General features: G+C 38.5%; 1 protein-coding gene across 2 annotated transcripts in view; it reads left to right on the top strand.

The window, feature by feature from the left end:
* Positions 1 to 19,122, top strand: part of CUL4B (cullin 4B) — a 49,484-nt gene extending 30,362 nt beyond the window's left edge. The window contains exons 4-20 of one of the 2 annotated variants that reach the window (XM_079765358.1): positions 242 to 345; positions 1,696 to 1,765; positions 2,852 to 2,925; positions 4,101 to 4,263; positions 4,408 to 4,497; positions 4,796 to 4,878; positions 6,518 to 6,585; positions 7,531 to 7,649; positions 8,974 to 9,166; positions 10,043 to 10,147; positions 11,652 to 11,762; positions 12,219 to 12,310; positions 13,375 to 13,482; positions 14,314 to 14,427; positions 15,105 to 15,210; positions 16,286 to 16,458; positions 18,910 to 19,122. In XM_079765358.1, coding sequence (XP_079621484.1) covers positions 242 to 345; positions 1,696 to 1,765; positions 2,852 to 2,925; positions 4,101 to 4,263; positions 4,408 to 4,497; positions 4,796 to 4,878; positions 6,518 to 6,585; positions 7,531 to 7,649; positions 8,974 to 9,166; positions 10,043 to 10,147; positions 11,652 to 11,762; positions 12,219 to 12,310; positions 13,375 to 13,482; positions 14,314 to 14,427; positions 15,105 to 15,210; positions 16,286 to 16,458; positions 18,910 to 19,089 — 1,953 coding nt within the window. In that variant the 3' untranslated portion in view covers positions 19,090 to 19,122. The remainder of the gene's footprint in view (positions 1 to 241; positions 346 to 1,695; positions 1,766 to 2,851; positions 2,926 to 4,100; positions 4,264 to 4,407; positions 4,498 to 4,795; positions 4,879 to 6,517; positions 6,586 to 7,530; positions 7,650 to 8,973; positions 9,167 to 10,042; positions 10,148 to 11,651; positions 11,763 to 12,218; positions 12,311 to 13,374; positions 13,483 to 14,313; positions 14,428 to 15,104; positions 15,211 to 16,285; positions 16,459 to 18,909) is intronic. The other variant, XM_079765359.1, reaches the window with a different exon arrangement.
* The last annotated feature ends 1,501 nt before the right edge of the window (positions 19,123 to 20,623 follow it).

Consider the following 20,623-nt stretch of genomic DNA (forward strand, 5'->3'; position numbering starts at 1 on the left):
CCCATCCTTAAGACCTTTACAGCCATAATCAATAAATTATAATACATTGGTTATGAAAAAGTTCACCACCCACATTGTTAATATATTGTTGTTTTACTATGTGTTTTAAATGGATGTTCAACCCTTTTTAATAAGCTTACATGGTAGAAATACCAAAATAATAAAAAATTTATGTAAATAATTGAGAATGCCCCCCCCCCTTCTGTTCTTCCCTTAAGCATGTGTGTGTTTAATCTTACAGGCTGTAGAAAATCTCTGTTCTTACAAGATTTCTGCAAACTTGTACAAACAGCTGAGACAGATTTGTGAAGATCACATCAAAGCACAAATTCATCAGTTCAGAGAATATCCTTTTAAAAACAAAACATCTTGTATTTTTATCATTTATTCTCTTCCTATCCCTCACTATTTAATTCAGCTTGAAATGGAAAACAGTCAAACCTCATTTCTCCAATGTCTCCTACCTTGAATAATTCAGTTCTCAACCAAGTTGTTTACAAAAATAATATCTCCGTTGTTGAACCAACTTCCTTGGTTTTTGACCTGACAACCCTTTCATGCTTGTACAAAGGAGAGAATGCTTTTGTTGCTGGTGAAATCCCATAATTAGTACAATTTTAAAACATAAAGAGGCCATCGAGAATGCTAATGTTGCTAAGGGTGTGAAAGAAAAAAATGATCATGGGCAATTGGAGAGGTAGAAAAACTGTTGTTGATTTGGATAAACGAAAAGCAGTTAACCAGTGACAGCATTTCAGAGACAGTGATAATGTGAAAAAGCAAAGATGCTGTATGTTGATCTTAAAGACACCTATAGAACAAGAGCTGAAAGTGATTCCTTTAAGGATAGTAGGGGCTGGTTCGATAAATTTAAGAAAGGAAGTGTTCATTTATAGGTTAAACAGTACATTAGACATGTACTATATATAAGAAAGGTTAAAACAGAATCATTTGGGGGTCTGGAACAGATTAATTCAATTTACATGATTTCTAATGGGAAAAAAAAGAATCTATTTACGAACAAATTGCTTCTTGAACAGCCTTCTGGAACAAAGTAAGTTTGAGAACTGAGGTTCCACTGTAGCTGTGTTTTGTAGATTTAATTTTGTTCATTTTGCTTCTAGAGAAGAATTTTGTTAGCTTTAATTAGGATGTAAGTCTACTATGTGGTATTAATGTAAATAAGATGTTCTTGCATCTTTACCCTTTCTTTGCCCTAACAAATTTCCATTTGAAGAAAGATAATTTAAGGAAATCATAAACTGAAAACACAATGCTCAATTATGCTTAAGTTTTTTTAAAATATATTTTTATTGATTTCAGAGAAGAAGGGAGAGAGAGAAAGATCAATGATAGAATCATTGATCGGTTGCCTCGTGCACGCCCCCTACTGGGGATCGAGCCCGCAATTCAGGCATGTGCCCTTGACCAGAATGGAACCTGGGACCCTTCAGTCTGTAGGCCGACACTCTATCCACTGTGACAACCCAGCTAGGTCAAGACTTGTTTTTTAGGTATTTTTAGTGAGATATACTATTTTTACAGTTTAAGAAATGGCATTTTGTTCTACAAATAAGTACTATTTAGTTTCATTAGTATGTAAGGTATTCCAAATTTAAGACAAATAAATGTGCTCTTACTTTGCACATGCCACTTATACTAAGCACTTTAAAATATCCTTGACGTACATCTCACGGACTCATTGGATAGTGTTCTTTTTCTAAAGAAGATTGATAAATGCTGGCAGAACCACTGTAGACAAATGGTAAGCTGGAAAAAGTATTACATTTCAGCTAAATGTTATAGTTAAAAAATAAATTTCTTCAAATACAGGAATGTTAGTTTTAAAAGCTATGCAGTAAGGGCCTGCCTCCATATCTGTTCTTCTGAATTGGAAACTAATTTTGGTTTTGTTTTCTGTTTTGAAAATTCAAGTTACAAGTAAGCAAGCATTTAATTTTTTTAATGTTCATTGATTTGAGAGAAACATTGATTGATTACCTCCTGTACATTCCTCGACCAGAGATCAAACCCAAAACAGGTATGTGCCCTGACCAGGAATCAAACCTGCAACTCTTTGGTGGCAAATACTCTAACCATTGAACCACACCGTCCAGGGCTTGATTCCATTTTTTATTTTCAGTTACTTTTTAAATTTATTGATTTTAGAACGAGAGGAAAGGGGATATATATATATATATATATATATATATATATATATATTTATATTTGTTCTACTTATTTATGCATTCATTGGTTGATTCTTTTTTTAAAAATATATTTTATTGATTTTTTTACAGAGAGGAAGGGAGAGGGATAGAGAGCTAGAAACATCGATGAGAGAGAAACATCAATCAGCTGCCCCCTGCACACCCCCCACTGGGGACGTGCCCGCAACCAAGGCACATGCCCCCGACCGGAATCGAACCTGGGACCCTTGAGTCCGCAGGCCGACGCTCTATCCACTGAGCCAAACCGGTTTCGTCTCATGGGTTGATTCTTGTATATGTCCAGACCAGGGATCGAACCTGCAACTTTAGTATATTGGGATGATGCTCTAACCAACTGAGCTACCCCACCAGGACCTCAGTTACTTCTCAAGTTGCAAAGAAGTCATAGGATCATTTTAAGTGCCCCTTTTCTGGAAACTACAGAAGGATTAAGATAATAGAGTAGTTTAATAAAAATGGTATGGCCATATTGTATGGTATGTCTGTTCATCTGTATGTTTGATCCTAGTAGTCTAGTATATATTCAAGCAAATCCTGCAATTTTATTCTTACTTTATTGAGCAAGTATTTCAGCCTCACAAAATATAAAAATTGCTTGATTTCTTCCTTTTTTTTGACAGATCATGATCAGGAGCATTTTTTTGTTTTTGGATAGAACTTATGTTCTTCAGAATTCAATGCTACCCTCCATTTGGTAAGGATGCTAGAAAAAAAATTTGAAAAGATTTGTTACAAATCATTTTCAAATCTTTAATTATACTAATATTGAAGAGATTAATAATGTGAATATTCTCTTAAAAACCTCATATTTGGCTTCTAAAAACTTATATTTATATAGTAGTTTTACCTTCTTAATTATGTTTTATGCTAATATTAGAGATAGCTAACATTCACTGAGCCTATAATAATTTATAAAGTTTTTCTATGGGAATTAAAAGTTTGCTCTGAACTATCTATGAATGTGTATTATTTTGTTGCTGATCAAGAATTTGCTTATTATCCTTTTGTTGTGGTTAATCCTCACCTGAGGATATTTTTCCATTGATTTTTAGAGAAGGTGGGAGGGAAGGGGAGAGACAGAGAGAGAAACATGGATGTAAGAGAGACACATTGATTGGTTGCTTGGGGCCTGCAACTGAGTACATGCCCTTGACCAGAATTGAACCCATGACCCTTCAGTCTGAGGGCTGACTTCTCCTTCCACTGAGACAAACCAGCCAGAGCTGCTCATTATCTTTTAACAATTTTATGGAAAATTCCATCTATACAGGAAAATAGAATAGTGTAATGAGCTCTTCCCCCACCATGTGTACCTAGCATCTACCTATAGCAATTATCAGAGTTGCTGATTTTTGAGTACTAAAGCCAGATGACAAATGACCAATTAAGCCTTCATTAACAGTACAGTGAAGACCATTTTATAACTTTGAACTAATTTTGTCTCTTAATTTGACCAAGGAAGAAATCCACCAAAGGAGATAATATAATAAAACTTAGTTCTGGAGGAAGATAGGAGTTTAGCCTTATTTCTCATTAGAGACAAAATGAGTTTCCTGTATACTTTAGTTTAATAATGTTATTTAAAACTAGAGGCCCAGTACACGAAATTTGTGCACAGGTAGGGTCCTTAGCGACTGCCAGCTGCCAGCCGCTGGCTGGGGGCCTTCATTCTGTGCCACCCCCTGGTGGTCAACGCACATCATAGCGAGTGATCGAACTTTGCATATTAGGCTTTTATATATATATAGATTAAATGTGTGGATTTTATCCTTTTACAATGGCTATTTCAAAGCCTGAAGCCCTAATTAACGTGTGTCTCTCCAGAAGTGATATTGCTGTCAGTTAATTTAGATTATATTTTTATTTTAGGGACATGGGACTGGAGTTATTTAGGGCTCATATTATAAGTGATCAAAAAGTCCAGACTAAGACAATTGATGGCATTCTTCTGTTGATTGAGAGGGAAAGGAATGGTGAAGCCATTGATAGAAGTTTACTCCGAAGCCTTTTAAGCATGCTCTCTGACTTGCAAGTAAGTTAACTACTTCACTTACTACAGAGCTGATGGTTATCCCTAGTTTGATGTGTAAAAACCAAATTAATAGTGCTGTTTACATAAAGAACATTCAATAAGTAGTTAATGAATAAATAAACTTCTTTATTTTGTTTCTCCCAGATTTATCAGGATTCTTTTGAACAACGATTTTTGGAAGAAACTAACCGGCTTTACGCAGCTGAAGGCCAAAAATTAATGCAGGAAAGAGAGGTATTTAAAAATCATGATTACTAAATCCACTGTATTCACAATAGACCTTACTTATAAAACATAAGCTGCCCTTTGCATTTATCTTCCCAACATTGTGATGCTTTTCTCTCACTTAGGTGCTCCTTTCTTTTCTCTCTTCTTAAAGGCCAGAATTCTGGATCATAAACTCTACCTATAATTTTACATATGATTCAACCCTGCCACATTTGGCAGGGCTGCTTCCAGGATCTTTTGGACTTGACATTTTCTGAATGATTTATGGGGAGGAAAACAATAATATAAAAAACTATCTTTGTAGGTTCCTGAATATCTTCATCATGTTAACAAACGTCTAGAAGAAGAAGCAGACAGACTTATTACTTACTTAGATCAGACCACCCAGTAAGTATGACAAGCTCTGCCTAATAGCCTTAACCTTTGTTGTGGAATTGCTTAAGGCACTTTAGGCATCCCCAAATATGTTAGTAACTATTTTCAGGTGTGACTTGAGATTGCTTAACAATTGTTTTTATAATATAAGCTTTAAGTTATTTGATTAAGGTTAAGGATATGATTATTGGTTGTGTGTATGTGTTTAGGATATAATTTAAAAATAATGCTAGAAGCTGGTTATCTTTGAAATCTTTGGGCCGACTAAAATTCAGTGGGTGTGAATAGTAGAAACTGTTTCTGTGCTCCCCTATATATTACCAAAATAAGGAGTTCCAGAAAGCAGCATCGATAATTTCTTTACCTTCCTAATAAAAGCAGAGAAACTTGAAAAAGGCAGCCACGGCAAGACCTTGGAAATATCTATCCTGTATAATCATATATAATAAAGAGGTAATATTCAAATTGACCGTCACACCCTTGCACAAAGATGGCCACCCTCATGTGGTCACAAAATGGCCATGCCCATGTCTTCACAAGATGGCTGCCACAAGATGGCCAGCAGGGGAGGGAAGTTGTGGGTGATCAGGCCTACAGGGGAGGGCAGTTAGGGGCGACCAGGCTGGCAGGGGAGGGCATTTAGGGATGACCAGGCTGGCAGGGGAGGGCAGTTAGGGGCAACCAGGCCTGCAGGGGAGGGCAGTTGGGGGCGATCGGGCCGGCAGGGTAGCAGTTAGGTGTTGATCAGGCTGGCAGGGGAGTGGTTAGGGGGTGATCAGGCTGGCAGGCAGAAGCGGTTAGGGGCAGGCAGGCAGGCAGGCAGGCGAGCGGTTGGGAGCCAGCAGTCCCGGATTGTGAGAGGGATGTCCGACTGCCAGCAGTTGGACATCCCCTGAGGGGTCCCAGATTGGAGAGGGTGCAGGCTGGGCTGAGGGACACCCCCCCCCCCAGTGCATAAATTTCATGCACTGGGCCTCTAGTGTATATATAAAAAGCTAAGTGACCAGCTGACCGGCTGATAGGTACAATGTGCACTGACTACCAGGGGGCAGACACTCAACGCAGGAGCTGCCAAGCAACAGCAACTTTGCAGAGTGCCCTCTCGCACTCCGGGACCCCTTGGGGGATGTCGGACTGCTGGTTTCGGCCTGATCCCTATAGGCCAGGCCGAGGGACCCCACCTGCGGGAGGGACCCTGCTCACTCCGTGGACACCCTTCAAGCCCCAGTGCCAGCCGCCCCAGTGCCAGCCGCCCCAGTGCCAGCCGCCCCAGGTGCGACGGCCAGGGAGGGACAACAGGAGGTTGGCTCCAGGACGTGTCAGGCCTGTCTCGCCCAGTCCCACCCCACTAGCCACCTTCTAATTAATTTCTTTTCTGTGTGCAGGAATCTGTGCACCAGGCCTCTAGTTTATTTCATATATGCAGTCTTTTCCTTTTTTTAGGCATAGAGTAATGCTGATCACCGATAAAGACTGAAATATTCAGTCTTTTCCTTCTTTTAGGCATAGAGTAATGCTGATTCCTACATAGGATAGGAATATTAAAATTAACACAAAATGAGCTATTTGATTTTTCTCACCCAGAAGAGGCTTTAAAATTTCAGAAAAGTCAAATCTCAGTAATTCTAAACTCTTTTTTTTTTCTTTGTAGGAAGTCATTAATCGCTACTGTAGAAAAACAACTTCTTGGTGAACACTTAACAGCAATTCTTCAGAAAGGTAATTGGCAATTTATAAATCAGATAGCAGCAAACAACTGAAACAAATTTAAAGATTGCACTTTTAAAAGCTTGATAGCATGTGGTGGCTGCACTTCTAAGGATGGATACAACCCTTTTTTCCTATTCATCACAGTAAACTTTCAAGAGGTGCCCGTTCCTTAACTTAAGATACAGGAGCTCAGATGAGAGAGGTCCACCAACACTGGTGAAGAAACAGTGGGAATTTGGGAATTCTTGATTTTATTTGTAACACTACAATAAGGAAAGGCATTACGTTTTGCATTAAAGTGTTTTTGTTTGTAGCATATAAAACCAAGCACTTCTACCAAGCATTGCTAAGTGATCTTAGCAATACTATACTTCTAGAGTATACCCTGCATTTACTTTGATAATGCCAGTGATAGGTAAAAAATCTTACTTTTCTCTTCAACCATCTTTTCTTTTGTATAAAATGGATATATTTTAGAATTTGAATACAGTTACACTGTTATTTCATTCTGAAAATCAAATACATTAGAACCTCATTTAAACTTGGCCTATTAATGTATGGTTCTTGATATACTACAGGCCATATCCAATATTCTGAAATATAGCTATGTACACTAATGCCAGGTATAGTATGGCTACTAGAGATACAAGATTTTTATAATGTGCATTTATGCAAATTCGTTTTTATAAATTGGTTTATACATTTGATCTACCATGCTAAATGGTACAAGCTGTTACACAATTATTTTTATTATTATAGGTTAAAGTTTCCTATATTTAATTTTCACTTGGAAAGGTGATTTTCTATTTGGGTTTAATTTAAAGCAAATCTCTATATAAAATCCACAGACTAGCCATAGTTCAGGCCAGTATTGCAATAATAATTTAACTTAATTTTCATTAAAATATCTCATTTTTGTTTACCTTTTAAATACCAAAATGTTTCAAATTTCAGGTTTAAATAACCTTCTTGATGAAAACCGAATTCAAGATTTATCTCTTCTGTATCAGCTCTTTAGTAGAGTTCGAGGGGGAGTTCAGGTTCTCTTGCAACAGTGGATTGAATACATTAAGGTACTAACAATTAACTTGTGATTTTTTTCTCCATCATGGTTTAATCTGTACACCTAGAGTACATATCAGCAAGTATTTCTTACTAGTACTTGTTAGATCCAGTATTTTTTAAAAAATGTTAGCCCTAGCCAGTTCTGCTCAGTGGCTAGAGCATCGGCCTGTTGACCTAAAGGTCCCGGGTTTGAGTCCGGTCAAGGGCACATACCTTCGTTGCAGGCTCCTCCCCAGCCTGGGCCCTAGTTGGGGCATGTGCAGGAGGCAACCAATCATTGTGTTGCTCTCACATCAATATTTCTGTCTTTCCCTCTTTCTTCCACTCTCTCTAAAAATCAATGTAAAAATAGCCTTGGGTGAGAATTTAAATAAATAAATAAGTAAATAAATAAATAAATAAATAAATAAATAAATAAAATTTTAATCCTTAGAGGACATACTTAGAGAGAGGAAAGGGGAGAGAGAGAGAAACATTGATGTGAGAAAGAAACATCGATTGGTTGCCCTGATGGGATCAAACCCAGTATGTGCCCTTACTGGGAATCAAACTGGCAATCTTTTAGTGCACAGGACGACACTCAACCAACTGAGCCACTCTGGTTGGGCCCAATATTTTTAAAGTAATGGGCATTTTGAGAGCAGTCAACCTGAGAATGATAGCTGTGTGGTAAATCAGCAATGAAACATTACCTTCTTGATATTGTCTGTAATTTCTAGCTACAATGCTTATATAGCAGTGAATATGGAAAGAGGACTTTTATTGGATCCAAAATTTCATTTCCTTTCTTAAATCCGAAGGCAGATTGCCATTTTTATAAAACTTAAAGTTGACTTCTTTTTAAAAATATATATATTTTATTGATTTTTTTACAGAGAGGAAGGGAGAGGGATAGAGAGTTAGAAACATTGATGAGAGAGAAACATCGATCAGCTGCCTCCTGCACACCCCCTACTGGGGATGTGCCCACAACCAAGGTACATGCCCTTGACTGGAATCGAACCTGGGACCCTTTAGTCCGCAGGCCGATGCTCTATCCACTGAGCCAAACCAGTTAGGGCAAAATTGACTTCTTTAAAAGTAGGAAAAAGAGCCTAGAGACTTACAATCATGTCCCATTGTGATATTGTATACCCAGTGCTCATTATTTTGTGGTACAGAGGAATGGTATCAGTCTAGATGTTTTATCACTTTATTTTTTCCTGACTTCAAAAACAGCTTTATTTTACTTGTTGAAATTTAAAAATATATATACCTACTTAAAATATGATTTGGGGATTGTTTTCATTGTGGATAATTTCAATTTTAGTAAAAAGTAATTTTTGTTTTTAGGCATTTGGCAGCACAATTGTAATTAATCCTGAAAAAGATAAAACCATGGTTCAAGAATTGCTGGATTTTAAAGATAAGGTTGACCATATTATTGATATCTGTTTTCTGAAGAATGAAAAATTTATCAACGCCATGAAAGAAGCATTTGAAACATTCATTAACAAGAGACCAAACAAACCTGCCGAACTTATAGGTACTTTTTCAGTCTCTTTTTCCAGTTATTAAATGTTTTTCTTTTATTCATAAAATTTCAGTTAACCTGAAATTTTGACAGGATGGCAATATATCAACACAATTTATTTGATGTTGCTTAGCTGGTAGTTTCTAAGAAACCGAATATAAGGAATATTAGTTCTTGAAACTAAAGAAAGACTCAAAGCCAACCTGTCAAACATTATGTTCTTTCATTGTAAGACAGTACATTGGACCCTATTTATTTTTGTTTATAATAAGCTCGAGATCTATTTTATAAGGCCACAGCAGTTTAGAGGATCAGTTGCTATTTTTAGAGGCTCATAGTTAGGGGTACAAGAAAGTATACCAGAAATTAAAATTGCCAGTGAGAAAAGGAAATGCCCAGGACAAAAACAAACCAAATAATCTGGGCCCACTTAGTGTAAGGGTGTGATTAACTGTAGTGTTTCTCAGGTTTTCACACCTCAGTACCCCTTAATGTCAGAAGAAGATGTACTCTGAGAAGGTCTAGGGTCTTCTGCGAAGAGGATAAAATTTCATTGGTGTACTACTTTTACTTAAATTTTTTGCAAATTTTGCCTTCAACTCTAATTCATATGGTTTGTTTTAATAGAAAAGTAGTAATTTTAAGATTGCTTACCATCATTTTAAAATGGACACTTTAGTGGAAAGTACATTAGGTCTGGAGCCAGAAGACTTGGATTTGAGTTAAGACTAATATTTGCTAACTCTGTGACATTGTTTAAAGAAATGCATGTATACCTCTGAAGCACTGAAAAACTCAGTATATCATACTTCTGTTTGGGTATATGTAATGCCCAGTATGATAAGGATATCTGTGATCACTTAACAACAAACTTTCCCCCCATTTTAGCTAAATATGTAGATTCAAAGCTTCGTGCTGGCAACAAAGAAGCTACAGATGAGGAACTTGAAAAAATGTTGGATAAAATTATGATCATATTTAGATTTATCTATGGTAAGTTTATTTTAATTTTAATATTTTTCTTTTAAAACACTCAACAGAGAAATTAGCAAGTATAATCAACCTGGAAGTATTATTTGGGAGTTAATGTAAAATTCTATTTGGGATATTTAAAATTTGATTACATTCCTTGCATTTTAATTCATTGGGATGCTTGAGGAATATTATTTAATTGCCCTGTGTTTTGACTTTTCCATTATTAGTAGCCTTGATTTTTGTTACTTGTTGTAATCTCTAGAGTATTGATGCTAAAGCTACTAGTTGACTAAAGCTTTTCTTTTTTTTAATTTATTTTTTTTTCTTAATCTTTACCCAAGGATAGTTCTCCATTGATTTTTAGAGAGAGTGGAAGGGACAGGGAGAGACAGAGAGAGGAAAACATCAATGTGAGAGAGACACATCAATTGGTTGCCTCTCACACGCACACTGACCAGGGCCAGGGGATCAAGCCTGCAGCCTAGGTACATGCCCTTGATCAGAATTGAACCCGGGACTCTTTAGTCTGCAGGCTGGCACTCTATCCACTGAGCCAAACCAGCTAGGGTGACTAAAGCTTTTCTAAAGAAAAGTTAATGCAGTCTTAATTTTTTGTAGCAAGGAACTTTTTTTTTTTGTTAATCCTCCCTCACCCTAGGGCTGTGGTCGGCAAACTTCGGCTCTCGAACCACATGAGGCTCTTTGGCCCCTTGAGTGTGGCTCTTCCACAAAATACCACGGCCTGGGCGAGTATTTTGAAGAAGTGGCGTTAGAAGAAGTTTAAGTTTAAAAAATTTGGCTCTCGCCGAAACCGGTTTGGCTCAGTGGATAGAGCGTCGGCCTGCGGACTCAAGGGTCCCAGGTTCGATTCCGGTCAAGGGCATGTACCTTGGTTGCGGGCACATCCCCAGTAGGGGGTGTGCAAGAGGCAGCTGATCGATGTTTCTCTGTCATCAATGTTTCTAACTCTATCCCTCTCTCTTCCTCTCTGTAAAAAATCAATAAAATATATTTTAAAAAAATTTGGCTCTCAAAAGAAATTTCAATCGTTGTACTGTTGATATTTAGCTCTGTTGACTAATGAGTTTGCCAACCACTGCCCTAGGGTATTTTTTCCCATTGATTTTATAGAGTAGAAAGGAGGGAGGGAGGGAGGGAAGGAGGGAGAGAGACAGACAGACAGACAGACGGACAGACATCGATTGGTTGCCTCCTGCACATGTGGACCAAAACTGGGGATTAAATCTGCAATCCAGGTATGAGCCCGATCCCTTGACTAAGAATTGAACCTGTGACCCTTCAATGTGTGGGCCAATGCTCTAACCACTGAGAAATACTGGCCAGGGCACAGGGAACTTTTGAAACATCTGATACAAATGTCTGCTTCTAATATTTCTTGCATTTAACGAACTTGGATAAAATGTATAAATTTAAATAACTTGGAGTAATGGTGTGATTTATTAAGTACTTCAAAGCAATTTTGTCAGAACTTTTAATTGGAATGTTTTATTATTTAACATAGGCAAGGATGTTTTTGAGGCCTTCTATAAGAAAGATTTAGCCAAACGCCTGTTAGTTGGGAAGAGTGCATCTGTAGATGCTGAAAAATCAATGCTCTCAAAACTTAAACATGGTATGTTTGTCATTCTTTCTGTTCATTTTCTTCTTTGATTTCTGGGAGGGAGGGGGACGTTAGCTTAATTTTTACTGTTTTGTCAATTATTCTATGTTCATATGATGAAAATATAAATTAAGTAAGCTCATGAGGTTTCCAGCCTATTTTTGCAAACATGTCCAGAGCTGTTGTGATTCTTAAAAAATAAAAGATTCTTCTTGTTTTTATTATTTGTATAAAATATTTCCCATTTATTTTATTCCTAAGTAGGAGATAAGGTTACTACTATAGGATTAAAGAGTTTGATTCTCAATTAGTGGGGCATACACTTTGGGGTAGGGATTTTTTTATTCTTATGAATAATTACAAATCATAGTTCATGCTATTACTTTGTTTTACATTCATGTTCTTAATTTTAAATTCCTTGTTTTTAACCACTTTGAAATATTATAAATGTATAAACATCTTTAATAGAATGTGGAGCTGCTTTCACCAGCAAACTTGAAGGAATGTTTAAAGACATGGAACTTTCTAAAGACATCATGATTCAGTTCAAACAGGTAAAAGTGAGTTAAACTCTTACTTCATCCCTTGAACTTAAATATATTTAGTTATCTCCTTGCTGTGGTTTGTACTGAAAAGGATAAATAGAAACATGTTTTTGTAAATATTTCATAGCAACTTAAGTGAAATGTAAGTATATTTGACCTACTTTAATATTCTCAATGTATACCCATGATAACACAAAAATAGAAATAAAGTGTATTGAGCTGAAGTCAGAACAAGAAAAGCTGTAGCTAGATAGAACAGGACTTTCTCTAGCATCTAATCACTGTTGATGATTCACATGTTGAAAGCTGGCAATGGAGAGGGAGGAGATGTGACAGAGTGGTTGTGTAAAGCCTTTGGAACATTGGCAATGAGAAGCTATAGATCCAAAGTTTCGCAGATGTTATGAGAGGTGGTTTTGAAATATTTAAAAACATAGGAATAGTGATAGCAAATGAGATTTTCCTCTCTTAGGGTTTTAATAATGACTTTTTTACCACTATATTGCTACAGTGGGAAATGAGTTGAAGACTCAAGAGAAAGATCAGGATCAGTAGGATCATGGGTCCTATGGTAGCTACAGAATAGGGTTTATCTGCTTTGCCCTTTCCCCTTTTTCTTCCTTCCCCACTTCAGGTCACCCCCTGCAAACAGGCGGTGGAGCAAGTGAAAAACCGGAGACTTGGGCTGGCTGGTGGGGTGAGGAATGGGGGTTGCTGCAAAGTGTTCCAAACCACATAGGGGTCTCCAAAGGTGGGGACTACAGGTGGTATGGGGAAAACAATGAAGAGATCCTATAACAGCCCAGCTATATGTGAGAGACCACTTAAGTTGATAATGCCTCTAACGAGGTCATGTGACCTTGTGCCATTGTAACAAAATGTTAACCAGTGCACTTTTGTAGTGCATTTAATATAGGCTTCATTTGTAGTCCTTTAATAGTTGCCTTTTATTTTAGAGATGGTCAGTATTTGCATGTAATTTTATAATGGGGAACTTCTTGAATGGGTCATTATTATGAAATGAAATGTTTCCATTTTTAGTTTTAAAATCTCAGTGTGTGTGTTTGATCTTATTGTAGTATATGCAGAACCAGAATGTACCTGGGAATATTGAATTAACTGTGAATATCCTGACAATGGGTTATTGGCCAACATATGTGCCTATGGAAGTCCATTTACCGCCAGAGGTAAGAGTTGCTGTTTAGGACTTGAGTTATAAGCATAGAAATACATGACACTTCTATTTTGTTTGTCATTGAAAATACTTTTAATAAAAGTTTGTGACAGTAAGCACACCAATACAAAATGCCAGCTATTTTAATGTTTTATTCTTCTATTTATATTACTTTTGCATTAATATCATTAGAGCATAAAGATGCCAAGTTTCTGGGTTCAGGGCTGATTTCCCTGGCTCTTCTTTCATTTCCCAAGATAGTACTCACCTCTCTGCTCAGCGCTCAAAAAGTCTTGCTCATGTGTCACCTGGGGATTGGATGGCTGAGTGATGAGTGCTTGAGTAAATCCATCCTAACTCCTTGGGGAAATGTTGAACTTAGGACTGAAGCTTAGAAAAGGGGTTAAGACTAGAGAGAAAGATAACTGAAAATCCTCCAGGGAGTAGATCTCTCATTAGGAGGGAGAATGTAGAAACAGGAAGAAGACGGCTGAGGCAGAACTTTGGAAAGGGCTGTCATTTGGAAGGTGGTTGGAAGAGGAATCTGTGAAGAAAACCAATGAAGAAGCAATAGTGAGAGAAAGGATCTAGCATGGTGCAGAGGCACAAAAGCCATTGGAGATAAATGTTTCAAAAGAGGGAATGATTAAAGCAAGAGTGTGAAGACTGATAAATGCCATTAGATTTGGTAATTGGGGAATCATTGCCTTATATCAGTGATCAGTGGACCTATTGGATAGTCTTCAAAACATCCAGAAATTAGTATACATGAGGTAAATATAAAGAGTGGTGAATGTGTAATATTGGAAACAGCTTAAATAAAGCTTTATTTTATTTACTGTAGATGGTAAAACTTCAGGAGATTTTTAAGACATTTTACCTAGGCAAACATAGTGGCAGGAAACTTCAATGGCAGTCGACCCTAGGACACTGTGTGTTAAAGGCAGAATTTAAAGAGGTAAGTGGATGTTCTTCAAACTTAATTTTCACGTTCATCTTTGATATTGAGGTCATCCCTCCTAACTTGTTTATAACTGTGTCCTTAATGCCTATATGACAGTGATAGCTTGTCAAAGCTTTCTGTATATTATAAGAATTTGGTCCTTTCCACAGTTGATTTGACCCTGCTGCAAAACCAAGAACAGTAACCCTTTTGCCCACTCTTTCCCCACCCGTGGATGTACTAGTAGAATCCACTGCCACTTCTTGACAGAAAACTTATTTTCTTGTTGCTGGGGGCTAGAGAATAGAGTTCCTGCAGCTTTTCATGACTTACCTAAATCAAAAAAGTCAAAAATGCATTTGAAATAGTGATTTCTTGCTGCTCATGATAAATATCTGTAATGACAAATAAGAAGGCTAAGTTATTAGTTTTCATTACTTTGTTGTTCAGTTTTAATTATAAGGCTTTAAAAAGGACTTTAGAAAGGTCACCTAATACTTCCTCCTGTTTTAGGTAGGACCACACCTAAGCCCAATACTGAACATACTGGCTTTTCTGGATACTGTTAATCCATGTTTCTAAGTCCAATAATTGAAAAAAAAATGTTTTTCCTGTAAGAGAGTAGTTATTTGATTAATGTTTCATCTGTTTTTTAAAAAAATGATGGCTAAACACTGCTGTTTCTCCAACAGGGTAAAAAAGAACTCCAAGTCTCTCTTTTTCAAACACTAGTGCTGCTGATGTTTAATGAGGGAGAGGAGTTCAGTTTAGAAGAGATCAAGCAGGCTACTGGAATAGGTTTGTGTTGAATCAGTTGATTAGCAAGCATTATTCAGTGTCTACTCTGTGCACTCCGCTAGGTTAAGAGCTCTGGGGGGATATAAAGGAATAATCCCTCTCTTTGGCACTCCTAATGTAACCACTGGGAAAGGAGGAAATGACACTTGAAATAATTTCTAGTACCAATCTGTGGTGCTGACTCGTAGTGTGTAAGGGATTTGGCAAAGCAAGAGATCACTGTGGAGTGGTATATTTGGGAAAGCCTTTATGAAGGGGTTGGGACTTGAGCTGGACCTTCAAGCTTTAGTTAGGGAGAAAGCATATGCTGCAAGTGGACATATTGTGAGAAAAGACTTGGAGGTAGCAATGAGCACAGTGTGAGTAGGAGTCATGAAGAGTTTAACTGCAGCACAGAATAGGGAGATTAAAAAGTTAGGGTAAGATGGGTAGAGACTTACAAATATAGGAAATGAAACATATTGTAGGGTCTCGAGTGTGTGACATAATGGAAGTCACTTATATAGGATAGTTTGGAAGATGAAGAGGTTCCAGTCCAGTAACTAGTGGGGTAATTCTGTCATAAAATGATAGGGGCTTAGACTAGTATGAGGCCAATGAGAATGGAGAACAGGCATCTCTAAGGAAGCAACAACTTAATAGATAAGTGGAAGATGAAGGGGAAAAAATATAATTGCAGGGTTTCTCACCCGAATAGGTTGGTAGATTCATGACTAACAGTTGGAAAGAAGACCCAGTTTTATGGGGAAGATGATGAATAAAATTTTGAACATACTGGAGTAGATGATAGTAAAAACAGCCAGGTGGAGTGTCCTTTAAATGTGGGACTGGAGAGAAGTGAGATAACATTTCTGAAGGTTTGGTAGTTAATTCACATGGAATGGTAATTTAAGTCTTTAGAGGATAACCAGGAAAAAAATCCATTAGATGAAATACAGAGGGAGTCATTGGTGACCGTGGGGTAAAAAGGAAACAATATTAATAGAGGGATGGGGTGGAAGCTAGATTAAGGTTGAATGTCACTATTCTTGTTGATGAGCTATTATAAATGACTAAGCCACTATTTCTTCTTCAGAGGATGGCGAATTAAGGAGAACACTGCAGTCTTTGGCCTGTGGCAAAGCTAGAGTTCTGGCAAAAAATCCGAAGGGCAAAGATATCGAAGATGGTGACAAGTTCATTTGTAATGATGATTTCAAACACAAACTTTTCAGGATAAAGATCAACCAAATCCAAATGAAAGAAACGGTATTTCTTTTACATTCTCCTCATCCTAATGCACTGGAATTATATGTGTTCGTGATAAAAATTGATAAAGAAGATTGTGTTTTTATTTTTTAAATATATTTTAGGATTTTTTACAGAGAGGAAGAGAGAGGGAGAGAGAGTTAGAAACATCGATGAGAGAGAAACATCAATCAGCTGCCTCCTGCACACCCCCTACTTGTGCCTGCAACCAAGGTACATGCCCTTGACTGGAATCGAACCTGGGACCATTGAGTCCGCAGGCCGACACTCTATCCACTGAGCCAAACCGGTTAGGGCTATAAAGAAGATTTTATAGCTATAATACTACCACTGGTGTTAATATTTTCTATGGCTATCTCTAGGTCAGTGTATTTCAGTATTTGATTTTGCAGGGGTTTTTTTGCAAGGGAGGTGCACACAGTTAGACTTGATATTGGACATAGTTTTATATTCTGCGTTTTGTGTTTAATATTAAATCTTTAGACTTCTTCCATGCTATTAAATAAATATCTTGATAAAATGGCAGATGGCCATACAATATTCTTTTACAGGGCTAAAAAATTTTTAGTATTTGTAAATAAAACTGTAAGAAACCTCTTTGTACCTAAATCTTAATCTCTCTGAGCCTCCCCTTATGATAAATTCATGGAAGTAGATCTGTTGGGTCAATGAGTATGAACATTTGAAGAGTCTTAATACATTATGTCATATTGTGTTCCAGAAAGGCTGTACCAATTTACACTCTTGTCTAGCAGCATGACTGCCTGACTTAACAGTGCCCTCACCAGCATTAAGATTGTATTTTCTTTTTTAAATTTTTGCCAACTTGCTTGATGAAAAATCTGAATGATTTAGTATTTCTTTGATTAATAGTGAATATTTTGTTGGTTTTTGCCTTTTGAATTTGTATGATTTTTATTAAGGAACCATAGCATTAATTGAAACCAGAAAAAGTTTTAATGTGGGACAGAGGTCAATATCTCAGACAAGCTCCTGTTTTGTTTACATTTACATCAAAGATGTGATATTCCCTTAGAACCGTGGTCGGCAAACTGTGGCTCGCGGGCCACATGCGGCTCTTTGGCCCCTTGAGTGTGGCTCTTCCACAAAATACCACGGCCTGGGCGAGTCTATTTTGAAGAAGTGGCGTTAGAAGAAGTTTAAGTTTAAAAAATTTGGCTCTCAAAAGAAATTTCAATCATTGTACTGTTGATATTTGGTTCTGTTGACTAATGAGTTTGCCGACCACTGCCTTAGAAGATGACTGTGTCCTTTTTAAACATTTATGCTGTATCAGAGAGAAACTGCTGGCAAAAAGCCCAAACTATTCTTTTTTTTTTAATATATTGTATTGATTTTTTAGAGAGGAAGGGAGAGGGATAGAGAGTTAGAAACATCGATGAGAGCCCTGACCGGTGTGGCTCAGTGGATAGAGCGTCGGCCTGCGGACTGAAGGGTCCCAGGTTCGATTCCGGTCAAGGGCATGTGCCTTGGTTGCGGGCACATCCCCAATAGGGGGTGTGCAGGAGGCAGCTGATCGATGTTTCTCTCTCATCGATGTTTCTGACTCTCTATCCCTCTCTCTTCCTCTCTGTGAAAAATCAATAAAATATATTTAAAAAAAAAAAGAAACATCGATGAGAGAGAAACATCGATCAGCTGCCTCCTGCACACCTCCTACTGGGGATGTGCCTACAACCAAGGTACGTGTCCTTGACCGGAATCGAACCTGGGACCTTTCAGTCTGCAGGCCGACTCTATCCACTGAGCCAAACCGGTTAGGACCCAAACTATTCTTTTGATGTAAGTGCTAAAAATTACATTTTAAAATTTTTTATTTATTTACTTTTCGGAGAGAGAGATATAGAAACATCAGTGATGAGAGAGAATCATTGATTGGCTGTCCCCTGCACGCCCTATACTGGGGATTGAGCCTGCAACCCAGGCATGTGCCATGACCTCCTGGTTCATAGGTTGACGCTCAACCACTGAGCTACACCAGCAAGGCACAAAAATTATTTTAAAAAAGTTTGACTCTGTTAGCTTAGCTAGTTAGTACGATATTTTGAGTCAGAGGTCAGAGTCAATCATTTTTACAGAGAAGTATACAGAAATCGACTCAACAACCCCTTGTGACACATTTAGAAAATTTCAAGGACAGAATAAAATAACCAAGTTCTATATCATCTGGTGTCTATTAGAAAAACAACTCAAAGATTGTATTTTTTATTAACTAATATTGATATAACTTCATAGGTACAGGGCAATATAATTAGGACAGAAAGAAGTTATGTTTTTTTCCCCTGTAATTTTCTGTATTTATAAAGGTCCTTTAGATAATTCAGCATATTTAGCCCATTAACAGTGTGTCATGTTCCTAAAATGTAAAATTAGTGTAAGTAATCAAGTTTAACTTCAGATACAATTCCTAAGTGAAACTTTTTTTGTTAGGTTGAGGAACAAGCAAGCACTACAGAAAGAGTATTTCAAGACAGACAGTATCAAATTGATGCTGCAATTGTTCGAATTATGAAGATGAGGAAGACACTTAGCCACAATCTCCTGGTTTCAGAAGTGTACAACCAGTTGAAATTTCCAGTAAAGGTAGGTACTTCTGTGTTTTTATATTGAGCTTGTCCTATATAATAAAAGCTTAATATGCAAATAGACCAAATGGCAGAACAGTCGGTGGGGGGCGGGACCAGCAAGTGGGCGGTGTCAGGCCAGCCAAGGCGGGTGCCAGCGGGCAGAGGGAGGGGACAGCAATTGGGGGGCAGTGGCCACCGGTGGCAGTGGCAGTGGGGTGATGGGGGTGTGGGGCTGGAGCTGCCACCTGGTGGTCAGTATACTTCCACAGGGGGAGCGCTGCTCAGCCACAAGCCAGGCTAACAGCTGGCGAGCGCAGCAACATTGGTGGGAGCCTCTCCTGCCTCCATCACAGCACTAAGGATGTCTGACTATGGGCATAAGCCATCAGTTGGACATGCCCCGGGGGCTTCCGGGCTTCGAGAGGGCTCAGGCTGGACTAAAGGCTCCTCCCTCCTACCCCCAAGTACACAAATTTTCGTACACTGGGCCTCTAATACATATTTTCAAACATGAATCTTACAAACATAGATTAAAGCCTCAACATGATTTGGAGGGACACAAGTTTTTTAAAAAATATTTTAAAATTGATTTTAGGGTGGAAGCGGGGGGAGAGAGAGAGAGACAGACAGACACACACAAACAGACAGACAGACATTGATGTGAGAAACAGCAATTGGCTGTCCCCTGCATGCCCCCTACCGGGGACTAAAACCACAACCTGAGTATGTGCCCTGACCAGGAATTGACCTTTTGGTGCACAGGATAATGTTCAACCAATTGAGCCATACTGGCTAGGGTGAGGGACAGAAGTTTTAATTTCTCATGTTCATATATATGATTCCAAAAAACCTTTGTTGTCATATGGGGGCAGCTGTGACAAAAGAGGGAAAATACTTTATAAAAGCTCTTATACCTGGAAGTTTAGCTGCTAAATGAGTCTTTGAAGTTTTCAAGTTCATTTACTTCTTTTGAGCTTCTTTGTTACTTTTGTTATATTTTTCTCCTTGAAATACCTTGTTATAGCATCCTATCTAATAAAGAGGGAATATGCTAATTAATCCTCACACAGTCACAAAGATGGCGGTGCCCACAGCCACAAGATGGCGGCGCCCAGTCCCCTCAGCCCCACTGGGGTGGTAGGTGCGCGGCAAGGCTGGGCCCACCCCCACCTCTGGAGTCCCCTGGTCCCCTCAGCCCCCCCAGCCACCCAGGGCTGGCCCGGGGCGCAGGAAAGCCTTGGATGGCGTCTGCTCAGCTGCCCAGGGCCAGCCTGAGGCGCAGACAAGCCTCGGATGGTGGCTGCCCAGCTACCCAGGGCCGCCCAAGGTTCAGGTAATCAGGGCCGGCTGAGGCTTGCGCTGCTGGCAGTGGCAGCAGCAGAGGTGTGATGGGGGCATTGCCTTCCCCTGATCACCGGGTCACCTCCCACCCCTGAGGGTTCCCGGACTGTGAGGGGCAGGCCAGGATGAGGGACCTCCCCTCCAGTGCATGAATTGTCATGCACCGGGAATATAGTCAATAATATTGTAATAACTATGTATGGTCCTAGGTGTGTACTAGGACTAACTATGTATCA

The sequence above is a fragment of the Cnephaeus nilssonii genome (genome assembly GCF_951640355.1).
Source record: "Cnephaeus nilssonii genome assembly, chromosome: X".
In the NCBI taxonomy this organism is placed as follows: Eukaryota; Metazoa; Chordata; class Mammalia; order Chiroptera; family Vespertilionidae; genus Cnephaeus; species Cnephaeus nilssonii.